General features: G+C 41.1%; 1 protein-coding gene across 1 annotated transcript in view; it reads left to right on the top strand.

Moving 5' to 3' along the window:
* The first annotated feature begins 1,077 nt into the window (after positions 1–1,077).
* Positions 1,078–24,725, top strand: part of LOC104968261 (kinesin-like protein KIF26B) — a 25,361-nt gene continuing 1,713 nt past the window's right edge. The window contains exons 1-14 of the mRNA XM_010797842.1: positions 1,078–1,262; positions 1,462–1,809; positions 4,560–5,015; positions 7,719–7,831; positions 7,928–8,099; positions 12,212–12,421; positions 12,822–12,915; positions 14,689–14,960; positions 15,764–15,941; positions 16,107–16,245; positions 16,497–16,656; positions 16,832–19,988; positions 21,307–21,476; positions 22,627–22,804. Of these exons, the coding sequence (XP_010796144.1) occupies positions 1,215–1,262; positions 1,462–1,809; positions 4,560–5,015; positions 7,719–7,831; positions 7,928–8,099; positions 12,212–12,421; positions 12,822–12,915; positions 14,689–14,960; positions 15,764–15,941; positions 16,107–16,245; positions 16,497–16,656; positions 16,832–19,988; positions 21,307–21,476; positions 22,627–22,785 (5,676 nt within the window). The 5' untranslated portion in view covers positions 1,078–1,214 and the 3' untranslated portion in view covers positions 22,786–22,804. The remainder of the gene's footprint in view (positions 1,263–1,461; positions 1,810–4,559; positions 5,016–7,718; positions 7,832–7,927; positions 8,100–12,211; positions 12,422–12,821; positions 12,916–14,688; positions 14,961–15,763; positions 15,942–16,106; positions 16,246–16,496; positions 16,657–16,831; positions 19,989–21,306; positions 21,477–22,626; positions 22,805–24,725) is intronic.

Below are 24,725 nucleotides of genomic sequence, written 5' to 3'. Positions count from 1 at the left end.
AACACTTTATTTGTATCATTTTTAATATATATATTTTTTCTAAATGGGCCCACATTAATTTGTTTTATCCTACGTGCTGATTTTGAATGAGCACTCCATTATTCTGTACAACGGAAATATCAAACTATGAATAAATAACACATTTTGGCATGTTTATATATTATTTAATCAATTATTGTTTATGCAGAAAAAACTGCCCCTTTGCAACACTAAAGACACTATTAAGCTTGTTTGATATGTTGTCCCTCTTTCCTTATCTAAAAAAAGAAAACAGTCTACACTTATCTAAAGGTATACTCCACTGATTTGACTAATTTAGTGAAAACTATTAATTTTGTCTGACTTTTGAGCTATGTCAAGTCTGTTAATGTTATGGTCATGTGTTTTAAATTTATACTAGGGATTTTAAAGTGCGTTTATCTCGACATCTGCTGCATCGATTTGTGTTCTATTTACCTGTCTCTTAGTCCCTCAGCTTTATGCGAGTGCAGTACTAAATTGCTGGAGATAACACTTTAATTGAATGGTTCTACTACTTCTACCTTAATTCTACAATATGACGATCATGATGTTGTATGTTTTGCATAGTTCCATTCAGTTTTTTTTTCTAAAGCATTCCCCTATAGCCTATATGCTCTTCTTAATTGGCTCATATAATTACAAAAGTGACCCAATTTTTTCCCCTCTACTGCTTCAAAAATAAAAATGTACAGTCAATATGTTTTATATATAGAATATTTTATTTACCGTAAAATATAAAAATCTATATATACCTAGAATTGATTACTAACTGATTGGATGGCTCATCATGTCCATGCATAAGTGTATTTTACTATTCTGTTGCAAGATTGTTCTATTACATACGTAACTGCATTAGAGAGATTACAGAGTTACATTTTGAAATGGAAGTAATTCCATAAACAAACTGTGCAACAGCTTGTTCCTGAGTGTTGCTCTTTACTGCCTCCCTGAGGAGGTTATGATACATATCCAAGTGAAATCATTAAGTGTTCTTCAGTGCGCTCCCTCCTCTCTGTCACTGTCCTCTCTCCTCTGAGACACACAGCATCTCCTGCCTCTTACTCTGTCATTTTTGTATACAAACCTACCATGAGTGAAATACTTTTGCTTCTTATCCACGGATCTTCGGCTACATCATGTACAAGTGCACTCTGCCTTTGTTCGGATATCTTTTTAAATATTAACAAGTTGTCATGTCATCCCTGACTGGAAGAGGAGAGAGATTTCCTGGAGCACACTGGGTAAGTCGTTTCATTGGGTACATTATTAGTAAGGATTTGAAAACAGTGCATGGTCTTCATAGAGTTTTATTTAAGAATATTAATGATTGGCTGCAAGAAACAACATTTGGGTGTGGTTACAGTTGTCCACGCATCGATTGACTTGTATTTCCCCTCTGCCAAAGCCCACACATCCTTCTCATGGTGATTTATTTCTCAGAGCTCAGAAGTGCAGCATCACTGTGATCCCGACTGCTTTTCTGCAAGCATTAAACCCCAGGAGCGTCCTCCTCCTGAGGGGGCCGGGAGGTCCAGAGGAGACCGGAATATGTGCCAGAGATCGGACGCTGTCCCGTCTTACAAGTCCCTGACTGGAAGCTTCGGAGACCGCATCAGGAGTACCATGTCCTCCGCGAGTGGGACCCTATGCAGAGGCACTATGTCCGCGTATCCCGGCTTTGGGAGGTCCGATAGGAAAGTTGCGTGCTGTGAGAAGTGCTCCGCGACCCTTGTTGCTCTGAAGAAGCAGGCGCTGAGCCTGGCTGTGCACCATCACTTCTCCAGCAAGGTCAGTAACCGCGATGATGGAGCTGCTCAGGGATGTGGTGGAGCAGAAATGCACTTAAGATCAGTCCGCATACTTTAGGGTTGATAGGGATCTTGATAAGAGGATACAAATAAGTTAAAACGGTTATAAAGTCATGTTTAGGCATAATGCCATCTCATGGAAGGAGTTATCAGCAGGTGGTGTAGGGTAATATTTGAACAAATGAAACGATTTCACTAGATATTTTTTATGCAGTTAATATAATGATAAAGTTATATTTATTGACTTAAAACAAAATGATTCATTGGGTTATATATTTATTTTTACCGCCCCATATTTGAAAAAAAGAGCACCCTTATACAGTAAGAAAAGTATAGTCGATCAAATAATACAATAGAAAAATAATATAATATAATTGTATTCAATATATAATTATAATTTTAATATAATAATAACAAATACAAACATATTTTATTGTGTATTTTACCTTGCACTATTTCATGTCTAAGATTCACATGTTTCCTTTTTTTATATAAAGCTTAAGAGTTTTTCAATTATCAGGGGTCATTTTTATCCATTAAGAATTACATAAATGTTTTAATAAAAAAGTGAACATTTGCGGGTTTTCATGTCTGCTCTAACAGTGAATTGTACATTTTAAGGGTTAAGTATTGTTTGGACAAAATGGGCAATATGAATGTTGTAAGTTGGGGCCTTAATTAACAGTTTTGTATTTATCTTGAGAAAAAGAAATCCATAATGAAATAATCCAGAGTTTCAGTTTCTGTTTGGCTTTAGCATAGTTGTTCTAAGGCGACCCATATTATGCTAATTTTCAGGTTCATATTTGTATTTTGTGCCTCTACTCTGACATGTCTCCATGCTTTAATGTTCAAAAAGCTCTTTATTTTTCTCATACTGCCTGTGCTGCAGCACGTCTTTTCACCCTCTGTCTGAAACCAGAGCCCAGTCTGCTCTGATTGGTTAGCTGGCCTGCTTTGTTGTGATTGATTAACCGCTTAAAGATGTACCGCCCCTTAGCCTATCACATACAATGTGTTGGAGCGCTAACAAATAGAAGCGCGAGTGTTACATGGTGATGTCATTATGTTACGGAAGTAAACAAAGGAGTCCAATGAAGGCGTTTCAGGCAGGGGGTGGGGGGAGTGTGTGGGGGAGAGACTCCCTCTGGAGGGAACACAGGGATTTCAGTCTTCGCAGACCACATGCACACAAACCTTAATTTATACCACACTACAGAAAGCATAATAGGGCCTCTTTAAGTCAGTTAAAAGGTGTTTTAATGTTAATGTTGTGGTCACGTCAGTCCTGCCTCTGAGGAATGCACGCATACACCCATCTGTACATTTGTCACCACTAACATCCATCAAACACACTCCAATCGACAAAGTAAACCAGTGCCATTCCTGCGTGAGTGCTTCCAAATGGCCATGAATATTTCATCTCGACATCCCTGTGTCCTCTCCACAGTCCTCTCCATTGAGGGAAGACTATTTATTTGTGTCCTCCTAAGTGGGATGGGGCACAGCTAGCGTCATGTTTTAGCGAGAGACCACAGGCTATGCATAACACAGGAGGAGGGGGGTGGGAGAGAAGATGGTATCTTGTGGCCATAGACATGGTCATAAGAAATCTGATAAGCCAGCCCAGCTCCTTGCAAGTTTATTGATCGGAGCATGATTTTTCAAAAGCATCCAGGCTCTGTAACGTCATCTTTTTGGATGGGCTCGCTGTCTGGCTAAGATGGAAATAGTTGCCCATCTGGCTACCAGAGTATACAGCCTTATTCATAAATCTGACATCATTTTTATTTGGAAAATGCAACACACTCAAACCTGAAATATAATATAATAATATGATATATAATATAATATTACAATATTACATTATTTATTTTTAACATGCACTTTTAATGAATCAGATTCACATTTAGCTTTTAGTTGGTTGATTTCTTCTTTTTATACATAATTAATGTGCATTGTTGGAGGTAGCCCGAGAAGGCTGTCGTTGCTTCTCTATAGTTATCAGGACAGGGAGGGATATATTACCCCTGATATCAAATACATTTCTAATCTTTTGAAGTGTTAGTGACTTTCTTTGCTTACAATCCTTTGGTGGATTATCAATGGCATTGTGTTGGATGGATGGAATCTTTAATTGAATAACAGAATTTTCTAAATCACATTTGTATATGATCTTCCTTATAGAAATAACAACTGTCTATTAAAGTTACACAGACTCATTATGTTAACAATACACAATTATACGCAGCACTCATTAATGTAAAACAAATCTAATTCATATTGTGTGGTTTTAATTGATTTATAACACAGGAAATATTGTGTTCCTCAGGAAACATCAAATAAAAGTGCATGGTTACAAGTTGTCCTCAATGAATTGGTGATCAACAGCATAGTTTCAGTAAAAAAAATTAAACTCTAGAGTTTCATTTAAAATATAAACATAATTTTTTTTTGCATTCATGAAACTGACTCCTTGATTACTTTGCTCCGTGCTTTGATTGATCATTCTCCCCACGACTCCATCTCCACTTGCCCAGTGAAAATTCATGTAATCCTCAGGCCAGAAATCAAATTAGCTTTGCTATTAGGTGTTCACCAGAAGCATTTCCTGAGTCTTTAATCCCATTAGGTTAGTCTAATTTGTTGCAACACAATGAAAGGCTCCCTTCAGGTACTACTTCAAGTAAATGTACAACTATTTCCACTACTCTTTTGGTTATTTTGCAGGACTCCAGTGACCTGTCCACGTTTCTTCACGACAACCTTCACGTCCAGAGTCGTTCCTTCAATGAGCCATGGGGCAGAGAGAGGGAGCAGGGCGAGTGTGGGTCCTGCGGTGTGAACCTGAACCAGCTCAAACAGGAGGCGGTCCACTTGGCTCTGAACAGGGGTCAGTCATTGGCTAAGCCTCCCTTTGAACCCAGCTTTAGCACAGGCTCATTGCTGGGACTAAGTGATACAACAAAGCATGGAGACGCTGTGCATCAACCACACAGCCGCCCCCACAGCCCCAGGAGCCCCAGGAGCCCCAGGACACCTCAGAGGACCCCTCAAACCCTCAGACGGAGGGGGCCCAAGCCGCCCAACCCCGAAATGGGCCGCTGGGTGGAGGAGCAGCAGCAGCTGGTTGCCTCTAAATCTGCGTCCAGCGCTGATGGTGTCACCATGTACTCTCATCATAAGGTACCCCTTTAAAAGCCTTCTTTACCACTAAATCACACATAACACTTCCCTTAGTGTGCATTCCCCTTTTAATGAGCTATACGGATAAAGTACTTCTTTACGGGTGCACGTGTCAGCAAAGCAATGATTCATAGTGTCCAATCAGAGCCTATTTAGATCCCATGGCTGAGGACGTTGTTTAAAAGTACTTTTGCTAATGGAATGGAATTGGGTCATGATTTACCCTTGTCATAAAGGCTGGCCAGTCAAAAAGCACTTGTGATCAATAGGGGGATGGTCATATTTGACGGGCGGCTGACTGGTGAAATATGCATTACTGAGATGGAAGCCACATCCAGTTTGAGCCCACCCTCCCCCACGTCCCACATGAAAAGGTTGTAGACCTGTACAAGGTGAGTGAGGGTGTCTCAGATGCTTTGTATGATTAGGTAGTTTGATTTCAGTGGGTTTTTACTCCTGATCCAAACGGACAAAAGGCTAATATAAATCTATCCAACCTTTGATGTACTTATTGAAGATGTCTTCTGACGTGGTTGATTCATAAACATCACGTTAAACATTTAGTAACCCTTCCCAGGAAGAGCAATTGTCCAATCACAGTTTAGCAACCGTAGTACGCACATAATGAGGTGCCGTGCATTGGGCTGTGTGCGAATCTACCATGAATGTTTTATAGGTACTGCGCGCCAGACCCAAAGATGGAGCCTATTCTGTCCGTTAAGAATGAATTGCCTTGCACATTATGCAACGCAAACATAACAGTTAGTCCTCATCTTTAACCTTTTTAATTTTGTTATGTTAAAAATATACCAAAAGCCATACCTAAAAAGCCCAGTTTACATATTTTCCTTAGAAAACATTATGGCTTGATACCGTTTGCTCTATACACTTTAATTATTTAGCTTTATTTCTGTCTACATGGATCATCTGCTGTGAAGAACCTTTAAACGTTACCCTTATTATTTTTAGTATTAAAGTAGATTATTCATATATAGTAACCTTAACTTGAGTTTTCTTTCTTAAATTAGTCAGCGTGAAAACTTGTTTACATACAGATAATAGTCAACATTTTGCTCGACAAAAAAGACAGTATTCCTTTAAGCCGTTACATGAGTAATGACAATGACAATTCCACTAGTATTTCTGCATGCAGCAGTCAAAATAGGATTTCATATATAGCAAACTGCCTCAAAAATCATTTGAGACACAGATTCTGAATGCGCTGTATGTCAAAAGAATACTCCTGAAACGCAAAAAAACTTTGACATATCCATATCAGAAAATGCTTTGTTTGAAATAAGCTCTAAAATAAAAAACATCCAAACCAGAATATGCACATGAACCAAATGAAATGTGTTGTGCTCGTCGGCAGTAGGTACATCGAGTTAGCATTAGCTTAATTAACTAACTGATAAATCTGCTTTCTGCCGGCCAAATCTACTGCTTTTGTCTACTTCGGTCTGAAATGAAGCACCTATTGTTATAAAAATACCAATAATTTAAATTGGTAAAGCTGTCCTTATGTGTAGTGCAGGAACGGGAAGGTTTACAGGCATGGCAACAGTAACTGAAGCTGCAGGGTTTCACAAATGGTCAATTAGACGGAATAAGCCGTGAGAGCACTACTGTAATTAGGCTGTTGTTCTTAATCGACTTGTCTGATGAAATGTGATGGTAACAATGAAACATTTTACTCAAACTAAACAGTTCTTTGCTGAGCAAGAGAATCAAGCCAGGCAGGTTCACCGTGAGAGCAGATCAATACAGGTTAATGTGACTAAGAGGAAAGTAAGAAGAAGAGTAAGGAGAGAGGAGACAAAAAGCAGAGCTGAGGAAAATTGCATTGCATGAGAAGAAAGGGAAATGGAGTGTTCAAGATGGGAAGCAGAAAAAAAGGACAGAAGAGAAGGTGATGGAGTTCAAGGCGGAGGAGAAGAGAGACTTCAGAGCAGAGAGAAAGAGATAAAAAAAAGGCTATGACAGAAGACATGACTCAACAAGGAGACATGGAAGGGGCGGGGGACCATCTATACATTATTTACATTACATATGGGCGCTTATATTAACTTAGTCTGTCTTTATTCTCCTTCCAGTCTCCTTTCAAACTCCTGCAGTTCTTCCATGGCACTAATTGGCAGTTTATGGTTGGACATTATTTAAAGAACGAAACCGAGTTGACATTGTTACTGTATGTTGCCCTAAAAAAAGGGCTGAGACACTGATGAGACGTGGAGCTTGAGAGCGGTATATGAGTTATACAAACATGTTGGCTAGCCTATGTGGCCTGCAGCAATGCATGAGGAATATATGTTGCATACATGGCACAGTTATGAATGAGTGCAAAACACACGCCTCGGAGCTACAGCTGTGTAAGTGTTGAATTCGCTTTACATCGAGCTGCCTGACTGAGGGTGTGAGTGTGTGTGTGTCAGAGGCAGTGTTTCCTGCTCCTCTTCAACTCTGAGTCATGCTTCAAACCCAGCCAGCAGTCACTACAGCCATCACACACTATTCCGCACACTCCACATGCAGCTAGCTGGAGCTGTACTATGACTAATGGTGTATGTTTAACCCATTCTCAGCCTCCATGCCCTATTTAGACGCGACCAACAACCGTCCCCAGAGTAATTCCCAAGATAATAGCCCCTTTTGGGGTGGGTGCAATTACAGATTTTGTTTTTTATAATGAGCTTTCTCCCGCAGCAGGCTGCAGATGATGCTGCACTGGGCTGTGGTGCCGGGACTGTACAGACTAACTCAAAGATATCCAGAGTGGTGACCATCGCCAACACTGCTGCTATGTCCCTTTTAGCCAGGTAAACATTAAAACAGAAAATGTTTTATTGTCTGCAACGTGCCTGTACTCCATCAGTTTCAATGGTATGACATGCCACCTCCCTTCTTCCCTGCAGGGCTGCTGAGAAGCTCAATCTGACAACAAGGAAAAAAGGCCAGGCTTCTGATCAAGCTCCCGCTCATTTTTCCACCTGCTTCATGGAGATAATCCAGAAAAACCCTCCGCCCATCCCCTCCTGCCTGCTCCAAGCTGCCACTAGGACCAAAGACTCACCCGGTGTTGGCAAGGTACCTTTGGGCATCGAATTCCAGTAGATTCACACTAAATGCTGATTTTATCTATTTTTCAGTGAACCACATTTGGTGCTGTTGCTATTTGGTTATCATACCAGCAATTATTCGCAACCGCCCTGATTCTGAAAGAATTGGCAAATGATTACATGAGGAACCAAATTCAAAGTTATACAAAGCCTTTTGTTCAAATACCAGAAATTGTATTAAGTGATACTTACAAGTCGTTATTTGCAATGCTAACTCTTTGAGACATTTTGAGACATATTTGGGCATTTTGGGAAGTACACTTTTTCCATGTTCTTGCTGAGATGTGAATACGAGGATTGATACCACTCTGATATCTGTATTCTAAGTTTGAAGCTACAGTCAATAGCAATTAGCTTAGCTTTAAAACTGCAAGGAGAAGCAGCATGTAACATGTACAACTTTGACATTGTTGGTTTATAATTTATATAGGTTAAAAACACAAAATGTGTATATTAGTAAAAACATTAAAGACATTAGAGTGGTATCGACCTTCTCCTCGATCTAGAAGATTTCCCCAAATTGATAAGCTATACCTTTTTACATTACTGTTCATGTGAAGTCACTACAGGCTAGGTTAACGTTATATCAAACCTAAGCATTTATACTGAAAACGGATATTTCACCTAGTTTGGTCTCAATTCTAAATTATGATTTACTAGTTATCTCCAGTAACCCACCTTAACCATTCACCCTCCATCTTTAATCCCTGCTTGAGCAAGCTACGCCCATTAGCTGCTCTCACAAAGATCAGTGAAGCTCGGGTTAAAAGTTCAACACAATTGAACTCTGTGCGGCTCTTTGCAGCACATCACATCCATCAACGCAGGACAACTGCAAGGAAAAAAACACACCACATGCTCAATAATGGAGGCAGCACTTTACCTGTTTCCTGCCAATAAGTGATGTGCCATGCATTTTCTGTATGCTATGAAGCTGAATTTGATCTATGTTCAATCGTCAAACATGTACACAGCACCGCACACTTAGAAAAATGAAGTCTCCGCATTTAACCCATCATAGTATTATGAGCATTGGGCAGCCAATTTACAGTGATGTGGTACCAGTCCAAACTCCATTCTTGCTCCGTTCGCCCATGAAAATGTTCAATCACAGTTCACACATACACTACAGTACATTCCATACAGTCGTAATGCACATATAAATGATGCAATGTGTACAGGCTGTTGTTATTCACTTTTCACTCTTACACAAATTATAATATTTTTTATTTAACCAACATAGTACATTTGTTTGTAACTAATATATTGGTAAGAAAGGACTACCTCTTAGGTTGACACAAATACATCACCTTTACTCAGCAGGCAACAAGTACATTATTGACCAAAAGTCAATGGCTACTTACTTTTTCTCGTAGCATACGTACATATACGTAGCATACGTAAAGCTACGGAAAAGTTACGTAACTTACGAAAATTACCAATATTTTTAACCCTATGAAAGTAGCTTTGTTGCCTAAACAAGTTCTGCACTGCGGTGGCTTATACAGCCACACTTGATTGCGTTGGCATTAAAACATCTAAAATAACCTTTCGCAATCATAGGAATCGGAATACGTTCATGTACTATGAGGAGACCGGCAGTGACTGAATGAAAATGCCCTGTTACCTCGGAGGCTTTGTATTTTATATTGCAATGTGTAATACATGGAATAGGTCGGGATTGGTGGTATATCTCTCAAAGTATATAATAACTTGCTTGCACACAACCGCCACCCTGGAAGTGTTTTTACCAGCCTGGCTGCAGAGTAAAGAGATCACGTCAATTTGGAGGAGATCCTATATCAGGCCTTCCTTATGATACACTGTAATACGGTGCTAATGTCTCCATCTTGTTATCCCCCTCCCTCTACTCACCTCCTCTGGGAGAAACTGGGGGGATCAATATGGCTGCCTCCCTTTGTCTCAGATTGATGGACTCTTGGGTTTAGTCTAGAGTTACAGACAAGGCTCAGATAGACCAACCGCCAGCCACACCTGCACAAGCACTTAGCCCTGTACAGTATGCTTCTGCGTGCAATAATAAATATGTGTGTGAGAGCGGAGGATGATTTTCTCCGCTTTTAAATTGGTGGCTTGAATAATTTAACCCTCATAAATAGAGTTTGACACATGTTCAATAGGGTTAGGGAGCCACTTCTTGCATAAGGTATTACAATTATGATTGGAGAAGGGGAAAAACAATTTCACAGACACTGGGAACTTATCATGTGGCAGATGGAATCAATCATTCAATGATGTCATGGTGGTGCTATGCAGTCCTGGACAATTTCAAGAAAACTACATTTGACTGGATTACAAGGCGATTCACAATCTTGCAGACCTGGACCCTGATTAAGAATCATTTCATAATTGGTTTAGAAACCTTAACAGAGCCTATTGTCTTTTGTAAGGTTAATGCTACCTTGTCTTCCAGCAGAATACAGCTCATGAGTCCTGTTAATTGGCTGTCAAAGTCAAGACCTAACTTAAGACCTTATAGCATCCTTATCCGAAGGCTTCATGGAAAGAACTGCATTAAGGAATTAATGTCATGACATGAGGAAATATAGCAGGAGGTATGCATAGCCATGCAGCTGTAAGTGCATGTATGGTTGCTGCCCTAACTGGATCAACTGGATGTCCTCTGCAGCCTAAATAAATACATTTATTTGTTTTTCAACATCAGTTGATTGATATGACGTAAAAGGACAGATTGTCAGATTTGTGAAATGGTACAAATGTCATTGAAGTGATGTCAGTTGAAAACATTCACAATAGTAAAATACCCCACTGTTAGCTTACCTCCTCAATGCAAAAGAGCTAATCCTTTCTGACATGTACAACTTTGTTCTGCCAAGGCTTCCATGTTCCAGGTTACTTGCAACCTACGCTGCATATAATATTATCTTTGGCCTCCCACGGCTGAGCAGCAGTAGCTCAGAGCTGAAGTATGACATTAACATCCCTCTCTCACAGCTACATTTGATTTTAGGTTTAGTTAAAACCCCTGATTTGGATTAAAGGAATATCAAATCATAACTGCGACTGCAACAGATAACTTTAATATTTGTGGCATACATATAGTCTGTGAATATATTTTAGAGTTATGAGAACACTTTATATGTGTTTTCTGGATTTTAAGATGCAAATACTCCATGATGACCAAAACACAATGAATTTAATATGAAGATAGTTTTTAACCTTTCTGTTTTGAAACTCATCATTTTTTAATAAGTTTGCTGCTGGTTTCATTCTCAAAAGTAAAGAGTGACATGCACAATCTTAGCTGAACCATTCTGTTTTCTAAAATCCCTTACATACATGTTGCTATAGCAGCAGCAGAGCACCGACTCACTCCTTTCATTTAATAAATAATGGAATTTTCTTTTTAAGGTGTCTCAGAGTAGTTTAAAATGTAAAGCCCTTCCACGTAGGCTATATATATGTATACAGTTTGTATACAAGGGTAAGTGAAAAAGTTGTGTTCACTCAACCCTTTGTAAAAGGCATTTAATCTTTCAGCTTGCATGCTCCATAGCTAACTCAGAAATAGCTGAGTGCACTAGTTTGCTAATAGTTAGCTAGTAACAAGAAAGCATAGTTCGACTGGACCATTTCAACACATTTTTCTTCACATAATACTCTTATTCTGGTGTAATGCCTTTGTTCCATCATCTAAATATGCTGAAATGTTCCTTTGGGCTAAAAGCCAAAACACATGCTCTGCCTGCAACAAACAATAGCACGTGGCTAAGTATTATTAGCCAATTAGCTAACCCTGATCAAGATGTTACCCTAACCCTAATCACTCCTCCTGCTCATGCCAAACTAAGAAACCCAACTAATTATGGCAACCAGTAATAACCAATCAACCAACCAAGCCAAGTAGGATGTATCATGACTTTGTGTTGCTATCATTCTGCCAAGGCTTATAATAAGCCAAATTTCATAGCATTTCATCGATTATTGTTGATATATTCTGACAAAACCGAAGTGGTAGAGCAACACATTTAGATATTTAGACATTCAACCAGAGTATACTGTAATGTTCAACATGCTTCGATCTCCTGTGGTGTACAGGTCAAAGTTGTGCTGAGGGTGAGCCCAACGCTGTCAGAGAGCCAAGGCCGACCACCTGTTCTCTGGATTGACCCGTCCAAAAAAAGAGTCGCCATAATGGAACCAGTGAGCAAAAGCCAGCTACACGTTTCAATGACACTTGGCAGAGATGGCAACAATCTTCTGAAGACCTTCAACTTTGAGGCAGCATATCCTCAAGAGTCAAGCCAGGTTTGTTTTCTCATCCTTATTACTAATTAAAATCGGCTATCTATTTAGGCTTCAAAATATTGATTTATATTGACAGATAATGTGATAGTGTGCCATTTGCCTGCCGCATTCTGTGTTTTCGGTGTACATTTTCTCCTCTGTACAATACACCACGGTTGGTTTGCTCCCTTTGTCTAATGACCTAAAAACTGATAGGGCCTGGATAGCCACCACTATTACACAGTCCATCAATTAAATTCAACCTTCTCCAAGCCCTACTGTATACTGTGATACAGTATTTGAGCCCAAGGGAATCTACAGAATCAGTATGCATCTTAGTTATTTTGTTTCATTGGATGTTCTATTTCAGTGCGGGAAATGAATCATAAGATGCTTGCTGTTCTTTGTTCTCTGTTACTAGGCCGAGGTCTGTGCGGGCGCCTTGGCTGATGTCATCCGCTGTGTGCTCAGCGGCAGCGATGGATGTGTTCTGGGTTTGGGATGTGCTGATGTGGGTGAGTAATCGGTCACTGTGAGAGGGCATGGGTTCAAATCTTATGATGAGAGTGGGACGCTTTTATCTGTTCTAAGGGGCCGTACTTCCCATCCACCCCTCCTCCATCGTCTCCGTCCCATTCCTCCTATCATTCACTCTTTCCTTATCACTTAAATTCCTTGTCTCCATTAACTCTATCTGTCCTCTTATCAATCTTGATTCACCTGTCTGGCTTTCTTGGTCTTAGCTAATTTTTCTACACTAGTGACAGAAAACTGTAGTCATTTATCTTTTCACCTGTTCTATTGTAAATAAAAGCCCATTCATCTATTATACAACAACACATGCTTTATTGAAAGCTTCCCATTTTGCCTTATAGACATTTTGCTTTACAAAAAGACACAAATATTTAGTTTTGCTGAAGCGTTGAGCTCAGTGGGGACTGTAAAATGAATGTACTGTAATATGTTGCTATTAGAGAGATGGAACCCTGCACTTAGCATTGGTGAAGGGGTTTAATAGATTTGTGGCAAGCGTAACACACACACACACACACACACACACACACACACACACACACACACACACACACACACACACACACACACACACACACACACACACACACAGGGTAAGGACAGGGTCTCCTTGGAGCTGCTTTTTCACATGAAGCCACTCTCCGTAAATCTGATTGAATTAGTTGGCCAATACAAACTACATGTGGCCCTCAGCCAAGGGAATATCAATCTCCTCCACAGCATACTATTCTCTCTGAATAAGGGCAGGGAGCTTAGACTTTAATTGGAAAAGCCAATTCTCTTATCCTTATTCAATTAGAGTTTGAATAAGACAAGAGATGTCCATACAGGCTCATAACTCAAAGCTAATGTGGGGCAAAAGTGCACTTGGAGATAGAGTATGGCATAATTCTGAATCAAATCTGAAAGTGTTTTTGGGTGTGTTTCTGTATATTTGATCCATATTTATAAGTACATTTTTGAGAGCTTATTTATGTTTCTTCATTTGTGAGTTTCATTTTCACAGGCAACTTTAGCATGTATTTGCTTTGGACTGTATAGCTGTGGACTAGTGGGCAAGTGCATCCATAGTTCTAAATATGTGTAACCATGTACTTATCTAGAAAGTATTCGTAGTGTGGGTAATATGTTCTCATACCGAATTTTCATGCGCTTCTCTCCTTGTCATACAACTTTTGGAATGTGACACATAATCTTGCCAGCCGCTTCTTTTGTTTTTGATAAGTTCACCAGGTTTCAGCCAGTGATATGCAATTCAACCTGAAATAAATTATTATCTAATATTACTCACCCAAGTTGACCTCTCTGAAAAACTGAAACTGGTGGTGATGTTAGCTAAATGCTAAGATGCTAACATCTCCATGAGCAGCTAACAAGCTTACAGTGACAATGCTAAAACACTAATATTTAGTAGGTGTGTTATCGATTTTCTCCATCTTAGTTTAGCATCTTGACTACTGCAGCGTAGTATGTCACTCGTTACATTTGACAAAAATAAATGTTGAAGAGAAGAAGAGAAGTGATGAGAGTTTTTAGGACTAGAGATATTTAGGTCTGAACCAAAATAGTGGCCTTTCTGGCAGATTTGGGGTATCATATTAGAACAAGAAAAGCTGTTGTTCTTAAAGTATATAATGTATGCGTTGATGGGGTGCTCATGTGTTTGAAGGTTAGCATTTGTATGTATGTGTACATTGTGCTTGTGTGTCTGTATATTGCATGCATTCATATGTTTGCTCTGCTGTCTGCCTCAGGTTCCTGGTCCAGCATGGTGGGGAATGGTGAGAGCATTGAGAAGCTTGGGGTTATTCCCTGTGCCATCTCCTGGCTCTACAGCGCCATAGAGCGGCGTAGGGAGAAGACCTGGACCGACCTGACTGTATCTGTGTCTGCTATTGAGCTCTGCTGCGGAGAGGAGGACACACTAAGGGATCTGCTAGGGGAGGTCGTCCCCTCACAAGGCAGTGTCCACAACAGCCCAAAAGCCCATGTTAAACTCCAAGAGGACCCTGTCTATGGGATCCAGGTAGAAGTAGAACATGTTTTTTTTAAGAAATAGGGGCTTGTTAAAAGAGCTGCTTCTTCTGCTTTGTCTCTCTGCACAAGCACAAAGGGGTCCTTTGACCTAAATCGTTGGTGTACTCAACCTTAAAACTAAAATAAAGTTGAAAAAAACAAGTTATTGTTATTGGTGTGATAATGTACAGTCTAAGAGCAATCTTTGGAAACAATTAAAAGCTTGTCCCAAATCTGGAAACCAGTAAGCCGAGGCCGTGTTCTTTGATGCTGACATTTTATTGTCTCTGCTTTAGTGGCAATGGTTCGTAGGCTCAATAATTCCCGCACAAACAAGTGTTATTTCACAATTGTTTTAACAGCTGTGAACAAGAAAATGAGCCAATATTAATAGGGTGCTTTTATTGTCCACAAATCAAATTAAGTAGGAGGTGTAGGTCATATTATACATACTGTAGAGAGGACTCCTCTAAGTAGATTTTAAGCTTTGACTACATGGATTAGAGTTAATGATTATTTAAGTAGTCAATTTGGGCAATGGTCTCCACTGTGAGAAGAAAATATATTCGTATTTAGTAAAGCCTAATAGATTGCATAACAAATTACGTCTGATGCATTATGGTTGAGTAGCTGTTTCCACCCTCATAATGCTGTTTGCCAATTGCAAGCCATCACCTCTAGCGTAGGGGGGCATTATATCTAATTATTAATTGACTGCTAAGAAAATGAATTCTACTGCATACATGGATTTTCTTTATTGAGCAGTTTATGAGAAGATTCCACATCAGATTGTATCCTCTATTCTCTCTATAGCTTCGTAACCACAACCGGGTGAAGGCCCCCACTGCTGAGCGGGCTGCTTCCCTCCTGGATGCTGCCATTGCAGCACGTCGCCACAATGACTTCATAACGTACCTGTCCCACAGCTCCATAATGTTCTTCACTCTCCACATCCATCCCCCACGTACAGAAAGCAGCACCATTGGCAAAGGTTGTTATGAATTATTTAATTACTAGGGGGACTTATCTCTGGTGAATTTTTTGTATCGCTATTATCATGTTTAACAGTAAAGCCTAGATTTAATGCAGTTTCATATATATCTTATAATTCATGTTTGAAGCTTTTTGAATAATCTCTCTACTCTACCATCCTCAGGTTCTCGTGGCCCCACTAAGTTGACCATGATAGATGTGTGTAGTGGCATAAGGGGCATGAGCAAGAATAAACCTCCATATTCGGAACTTGGCCCTATTGTCTTGTCTCTACTAAGTGGACATAAAACCAACCCCAGCAAGTAAGAACGTCAAATTATTATTGCTGTAAACACGTTGGTAGAATAAACTGCCTTGCTGAAGTTGAGCTTTTGGTGTTCTTATTTTGTTAATCAGCTTTTTGCCTGTAAACCGATTTTATACTGGCCAAATACTTGTGCTACAATATCAAATACAGCAGAGTTAGAAAATGTACATATTTTCTGCTTAGGAGTTTCAAATGACAGATTCATCCATTTAGTAACATCTGGACATTTGCACTGTTTCTGCATAGGGCCACTAAGTTGACTATGCTCCTTCAAGAGGCATTGGGCCGTGTAAATTGCCACACCACAGTGATCGCTCAGGTGGATGATTCACTGGCACACCTTCAAGAGACCCTGTCCACAATTCAGCTGGCTTCTCGCATCCGCAAGACGCAAAAGAGAACGAAGGTACTGTACATTTTCTGTAAGGTTTACCATTTCACCAGCTTTTTATGGCTCAAACTGTTGGAGATCTTTTTGTAAAGGATGTTTTTTCCAATGCACGCCAATGCTTTGTTTATTGATTTATGTTTTGCATAGTCCTGTTCTCGAACTAACTCCGCAATCCATCTTTCTCCAACAGCAGTCCACTTCTTGTTCTCCTAGCGGGAGGAGTTTGACTAAAGAAAAGAGAGGCACTACGTCTTTGTCCCTGCGGGCGTTCCATTCCACCGAAGAGGTAGATGTGGACTCCCCTCCTTTCCGTTTGCGTGGTGATCTGGACGAGCTCTCCAGTAGTGACCAGTCCTGCGACACAGTCATCCAAATAGACTCAGAGGGCTTGGTCCATTCCAGAGCACCCTTAAGACTGGCACAACCTGAGTTTGTGCCCATCATACCCTCTTTGCATCCTAACAAGGCTGACATGGATGATCCAGAGTTCACTGCTCTGCTCCAGGAACTTCTGAGAATTCCTCAGCTGCAAGGAGAGAAGAAGAATGAGGAAACTGTTCAAGTGGGTATTGAGGTGAAGAAGCCAGTAGGGGACTGTTTCAAATGTGATACATTTGCTGAACTTCAAGAGCGCTTGGGCTGTATTGACGGACGTGAGGCAACAATGGATTTGCTAAAGTCTTCCTCAAAAGGCCCTTCTGCCAACAATGTCCCAGCTAAATCACAACCGCAGAAAGAAACAGGGAAACAAACTGACACAAAATCATTAGTGCCAACACAGACATTGATGAATCAGGGGTTTGCCTGCTGTCAGACCTCTGCTGGAGAAAAGCAACCAGATGGTGCTTTCCCAGGAGACAGTTTCCAAAGAGAGGATTCAGGCCTGTATGACTGTGAAGAGTGCAGTGGAACCAGTTCCAGCGAGGAACTGCTGAATCAAACTCTCAGTCTTAACATGACCTCTCGATCTGAGCTGCCTAAAACTGGAAAGTCAGATGACAAGCGCTCTTGTCAGGACTTAAATAAGGATGCTCAGGGAATGGTGGGCAGTTCCCCTGTACTTCAGCAGACAAGTAAACATGAGAGTCCTAAAGCTTCTGATTATTTCAAGCCAGGCAAAAGGACCTCACCAGTTGGCAAAAGTTCCCCTTTATCCCCTCCCTCCTCCTACTCTTCTTCACTCTCCTTGGCAACAAGTGTTATAATTGGTGATGCCTTGCCTAAACGCCCTGCAGAAGACGTTAAAGAAATGAAGGCCACCATCACAGTAACTGTTCAACAGCCGCTGGACCTAACGGGTCAAGATGAACTTGTCTTCTCTATGGTGGAGGAGGTGACCATCAGTGGAGCATTGGACAGAGGGAGGACAGGTGGAAACATTATTTGTATCAGAGACACCGCCCGATCACAACCACATGAGCAAAGCTCTCAACCAATCAGGATAATCAGCAATGTCACTGAGGAAACTCTACCTACAGGCTGCTCTAATACAAACAAAATCTCTGTGTCTCAATCTGTACCTGCAGAGGCTAGCACTGAAGTGGCCCAGTATCACTTCAGAAAGGAAAAGAGGGTTTTGCCTTCATTTATAAATCCCATTCTGATTGATAAAGACATGGATTGTGGATTGCATGTTGCGAGACAAAAAGAAAGTCCACATTTTACAGGAGCCAAGCCACATTCTGACCTCAGAGGAAATAATGGCAAATGTCGAGAAGATGGGAAGGCTCTTGAGAAGAGGAGTGGGGCTTTTGCTTCTGATACACATGCCAAAAGGTCTGAGAAAGTATGCGACTCACATTTGAGCCAAAGTCCTTTTGACCTAATGTGCTTGGAAGATTCAGCTTTCTGCGATGAAACAGCAGAAAACAAAATGTGTGGAAAGAGACCAAGGCATTCAGACAAAAAACACCCCATAGACAGGGACCATATTTACTCCACTAACACTCCAAAGGGCTCAGAGGGGGGAGAAATCGGTTCCAGTCGTGTTGGGAATGCCCCTAAGAGAATTGGTGTTCCACCTGGTTGCCAGGAAACCGCCTCTGCCTCCTTTAAAACAGGTAGTTTGCCTAGAGGCTGGCAAAATGCCATCCACCAGGACAGTTACTATGGTTTTCACATGGCAGACAACCACAGAGACCCAAGGGGGGTGACATCATCCACCCCTTGTAGCCCAAGAGTAACTCTGGAGAGGAGGCAGGGCAGACAGCACTCCCCAGCGAACCACAGCACTTATCTCTGCTCTCCTCGGAAATATGGAGCAGAGTACAAACAACATGCAAGTAGAGCTCCCACGAAGAGTGTTGAATCTTTGTTCGAGACCTCAAATCTAAAAATGAAACATGATAACATGGGTTGGAGGCCAAAGTCACCCACTGAAGACAGTAGCAGGCTGTTTAGTGCCAAACTGGAGCAGCTGGCCACAAGGACTAATTCCCTTGAAAGAATCCCAAGAGACTTCCCAACTCTGGAAAGAAGCAGTCGTAACAGCTCCATGAGCTCTAAGGGGAGCTCTAAGGGAAGTGTTGAAGGGGCTCAAAATGGAGGTTATAAAGGAAATAATGAGGGGGATTGTGCTCTACCAAGGGCTAGCAGGAGCCCCAGGAAGAATCCTCGGACTGACCATAGTCATTATTTCTTTCCTTCTGAAAAGCCTGCATCTCAATCTGCTAGACATACCCATTCCAAACTCTCTGCTGTGGGGAAACTGAAGATGTCCAGCCCAAAAGTCCGTCGACAGTCCGCCCCAAGCACCAAGAACCTCAGTCTCCCACATAAAGGCCTGCAGGCGTCCATCAACCGCAGCGCCAGTCTTTCTCCAGACAGTAAAACTGTTAGTTTTGAGCGGTCTTCCTCCTTTGTCTCCTCTCCCCCTCCAATGTATTTTCACTCCCTAAGTCGCACTCCAAGCCAGAGCTCCACATGCTCGTCCACAAAATCTGCCATCCAGGGATACGTCAATGGCCGGATCTCAGGCTTCTTTAAAGGAAGGGCCCCCAGCCCCACTTTAGGAGGACTGGACCAACTGACCGCACTTCCCTCGCCATACTGTCAGGTGACTGCTCCCCGCACGCCAGATCACACGAGCGGGCACGCGAGCGACACCACCAGTGTGTTGAGTGGAGATTTGCCACCAGCTATGGGGAAGACGTCCCTGAATTTTTCTAACAGGAACAGTATGGTGAGCAGTGGATATGGCAGCATGCTGAGGGACAGTGAAGCCACAGGCAGCAATATGTCAAACAGAGATTCTGTCAGCAACAGGAGCAGCTCGCTCCTCAGTGTGGCTCGAAGCAGCCGAGCATCTCGGAGGAGAGGCAACACAGGTAAAACATCTGGAATAGATGGCCTTAAATGAACTGAACAGGATGACTTTCTCTTCTGGACAGATCAGAACTTCATCCAAGTGTCGAGTCTTGTCATATGTTGTTGGTCTTACATGGTAGTTTTGCATGAGTGGTCTCAAAATGACCATTTTAGATTGATTTTTATATTATCATGCTCTTAATGCAACCACTTATTTCTATTTATTTCAGTAAAGGAAGATAACTGACTGTAGATATTTGAATGTATGTTTTTACTTGTGTCAATTGTTTATTACTGTTTCATTGTATTGATGTTTGAAGATTGCAATGTCCCAATGCTGCATTGGCACATTCAAACCCATTCAATTAAATACAATACTAAAACTGACCTTATGGATCTTATGGATATCTTAATCCAGCTCAGTAAAGGGTTTTGCATAAACCCACCTTACCATTTTGTTCACTAAACATGATGTAGTGCACACTTTTCAAACCAATAGCCTCACTATTTTCATAAATGTTCATTCCACATCAACTTGTTTTTATAATAACACATAACATATTAATGTGACATTAATTGGAGATGACAGACATCTGTAGAATCACTCATTAAGAGCCAAATCATGTAGGAGGTCACATTATTAATATATGAACCAGCGACGGCACTTACTGGCAGCACAAGTGCAGAAAATGAAGAGTGTTTGTCTGGTACAGTAAATCATAAAGGTATGTGTGTATACTATTGTAATTATACACTGAAGAAATGTATAATACAATTCGAGCATATGATATTAAATTTCTTAAACACATTTTACTGCTTATCGGGTTATCAATTTTGGTCTGTGCTTAATTTGTTCAAGTAATTAACTCATCTTCATTCTGATAAAAGTTGTTTCCATAGCATTTGAGTAACACACATTCTTAATGTGTTAGGATCCCAATGACACAAATCATAAATTATATTTTCCTGTACTTCCAACTGAGACAATTTCAAAGGATTAACACAATTGTGGCTCCTGCTGCACTGGCAAGCTGCATTTGCCCTCAGGCACATGGCCAGGGTATTGAAGGCCATTTAGGGACACCAGCCTTCATTCATCATTACACATCTGCTGTTACTGTGTGCTGTGAGGCTTTTAGAGTGGAATGATAGTTGACAGTACTAACGGCCTGGCTCATAAATAGTATATTTGTTGTATTTAATGGCGGACAACCTAAATGATCTAAACCACCATCCTACCTAAAATATACTTTGATTAGGTTTTTTAATTTTATTTAGAATAACTTAATGGTTTTACTGTTTAAGTGCAGCAGAAAGGAAAACAGGTTGAGATACAGCATCTCACTCTACCTCACCTAGGTACTCATCAGCGTCGCGTTTCCCATGATGCACCTCTGCCCCTAAGACGCTCGGCTAGCAGTCTCCATTCTGGCTTGGTGGCTCGGGGAATCCCAGAGGCCTACGAGATCAAGGTCTATGAGATCGACAATGTGCAGAGGATGCAGAACAGAGCAGGTGCTGACAAACAGGTGCTTGGTTCATTTTGATTTTCAGGAGGTTAAAGGATTTTTTTTTTTAATATGACCTTTATTAACCTCTTTTGGCGCCTAAATAGAATACAAACCTTATGCTGCGTTCACCCCATCGGACACAACGCGATGTTTGGGGGCGGCGAGAATACATGTAAAGTCAATGCAGAGTCCAGAGGGAGTTTCTGCTGCTGCTATATTGAATAATTATTGTTGTGAATCGGAGACCAGAATCTGAAAGCCATTAAATATTGCCTTACAGAGCTATAGAACTGTTGCATGTTCTGTGTGTTCAGCCTGAAGAAGACAATGAAATGCATTGCTTTGCTTTAAAAATCATAAATGGGCTAGCAGGGTTAGGGTTGTGTGGGATCAAATAGGTAGATATTGTATGTTGCTGAAAAATGGCAAGAACAATGCACTGACCCTGGCTAAGCTAAGGTTTGATATCAGGTTCAACCTCCCATTTGTGTTTAAAATGTGGTGCAGGCGCTGACGTAATGTCCCCATGACGAGAGGTCTGGCCTCATGGGACTATACTCCCCGCCTCACCCCGTCTCAAGGACTGCATATTTGATACAATTTTAATGACCACATGGGGGGAAATGGGTCAATGCTGCAGCAAAGAACAAAGAGCCACACTGGTAGAAAAAAAAATAGATTTAAAAGAAATAATTAAATAGCAAATCATTATTTGATAGTATTTTTCTCATGGCATTATTGGGGGGAAACATTAGGGAAATTAATCATGCTGTAATATAATAGCAATGGTGTTGTAGTACTTCAGTGCTCCATGAGTCATATTCAGAAGTTGTTTTTTTATCCCTCATTAAAATGTATATGTACTGACCTTTGAAAAGGCCATTTACATGTATAATACAGTATAATCAGAGAGTAATTTTATTTAGAAGCTTACAGTGCTGTCTCACTCCGTAGAGGTGTCCACCCTGCACTAACATGGTGTTTATGAGTGTGTAGAGAGAGAGAGTGGGGGGTGCTGTTATTTATTCAACCACGAAAATACAGCCTGTGTGTGTGCCTGCATGGAGGATTCAACCAAACACCCAGATAGCAAAATGCAAGCTATTCACATAATGTTATAGGCAATATGAACAAGGATACAGTTTGTGAAATGTGTTTGTGTTTCCAGGGGCCTGCATGCTTCAGTGCCAAGCTGAAGTTTTTGGAGCACCGTCAGCAGAGGATCTCCGAGGTGCGAGCCAAATACAACAACCTGAGGAGAGAGCTGGAGGGGGCCAAACACAACCTCATGCTGGAGCCCGCAAAGTGGAACCAAGAATGTCAGTGAAATCAATCTGTATTTAAAGGTAGGGTAAGAATGGAGAAACCAGCTCGAGTGCGCTAGAATTTGAAAGTACACAAGCGAAAAAAATCTGCCACTTCCTTCAGACTTCCTTACAAAGCCCCTCCTCCAACACACACGAACGCGCACATGACCAATGAGGGCACGAGATAAGTTTTTGCACGAGATGGAAGGCCTTCCATCTCGTGCAAAAACTTATCTCGTGCCCTCATTGGTCATGTGCGCGTTCGTGTGCCATCCAATTATCTGACCCGGCCCGGAGGAAAGATAATTGGTCGTGCTTTTTACAGCACCACGGCTTCCACAGATGAAATATTTGTATGTATTTATTGTCAAAGCATTTAATGTATTCATTGCTATCGGGATGTGAAGAGCATTGGAATATAACAAAAAGTGTTTCTGAAGTGAATTACCTACCCTACCTTTAATAAACAGCATAAGCATGCAAAATAATGTTTTCAACATCACAATAACTCAAAAGCTTAGCTTAGGAAGATCCTTTTACAAATCTATATCAATTAGGGTTGCAAATTATTATAGTTTTTACTAATTATTTATTTACTCAATGATCAATGAATTATGACATGGTAGCATCTTTAAATAGTTTATTGAGTCTAAAACCAAAGATAGGGAATAAACCATCAATTAGCTTGTATAATAAAGCAGCAGCACCCACTATGGAGCAACTGGGATCAGAATATATACATTGGCTGGAAAAAATTACTGAAATTATTAATACATCATATACATTTTTTGGAACTTTGAGCACCAGAAGCAAAGCACCTAGAGTTCCATAATATTGAGAAAAGGCAGAATTCTACGCAGCAGATTTCTCCAAAAAAGAAAAGAAAAAGGTTGTTAAATGGCACTGCAGTAAGAGGGTAAATGTGTATTTTTAAATCGGAATGAACTCTCCCTTCCAGTGAAAACACAGATAATTAATTATCATACTAATTAAGTAGTATGATGGCATTTCAACAGGGGGCAGCAGTCTCCATTACATATAACATTAGTTGCTAACAAGTGACACAATTAGAATACTGAATGTCATTAGGATGAACATTAGTCGCCCTTAGCTTAGCCTTGTTGACTTGACTGCATGTGGTTAATTTATATCTTATATTTGTGTAATATATTATATAATAATCTCAAATCCTCTGGAAAAGTTCCATTCCTTTTGGTTGAGGGGCCACTTGCAATGCTAACTTCCGGGTCGTCTGACAATATTACGTCATCACTGAACCACTCTATTACACTGAAAAAACTGAAACGTTGACTTTAATTAAATGTATTATGTAAACAATCCATCCATCCATCCATCCATCCATCTTCTCCCGCTTATCCGTGGTCGGGTCGCGGAGGTAGCAGTTCCAGCAGAGAGCCCCAAACTTTCTTTTCCCTGGCCACATCAACCAGCTCTGACTGGGGGATCCCAAGGCGCTCCCAGGCCAACGAAGATATATAATCCCTCCACCTGGTCCTAGGTCTACCCCTTGGTCTTTTCCCAGCTGGACGTGCCTGGAACACCTCCCTAGGGAGGCGCCCAGGTGGCATCCTAACTACGTGCCCGAACCACCTCAACTGGCTCCTTTCGACGCGAAGGAGGAGCGGTTCAACTCTGAGTCCCTCCCGGATGACCAAACTTCTCACGTTATCCCTAGGGGAGACACCAGCCACCCTGCGGAGAAAACCCATCTCGGCCACTTGGGGTAAGGACTCATTCCCTACTTGGAGTGGACAGTCTATCGGTTTCCTGCTGAGAACCATGGCCTCAGATTTGGAGGTGCTGATCCTCATCCCAGCCGCTTCACACTCGGTTGCGAACCGATCCAGTGAGTGCTGAAGGTCGCAGACCGATGAAGCCATCAGAACCACATCATCTGCAAAAAGCAGTGGGGCAATCCTTAGTCCACCGAACTGCAGAC

The sequence above is a fragment of the Notothenia coriiceps genome, unplaced genomic scaffold (genome assembly GCF_000735185.1).
Source record: "Notothenia coriiceps isolate Sejong01 unplaced genomic scaffold, NC01 NC01_scaffold00038533, whole genome shotgun sequence".
NCBI classification, from domain to species: Eukaryota; Metazoa; Chordata; class Actinopteri; order Perciformes; family Nototheniidae; genus Notothenia; species Notothenia coriiceps.
This window is presented reverse-complemented; position numbering and strand designations above follow the sequence as displayed.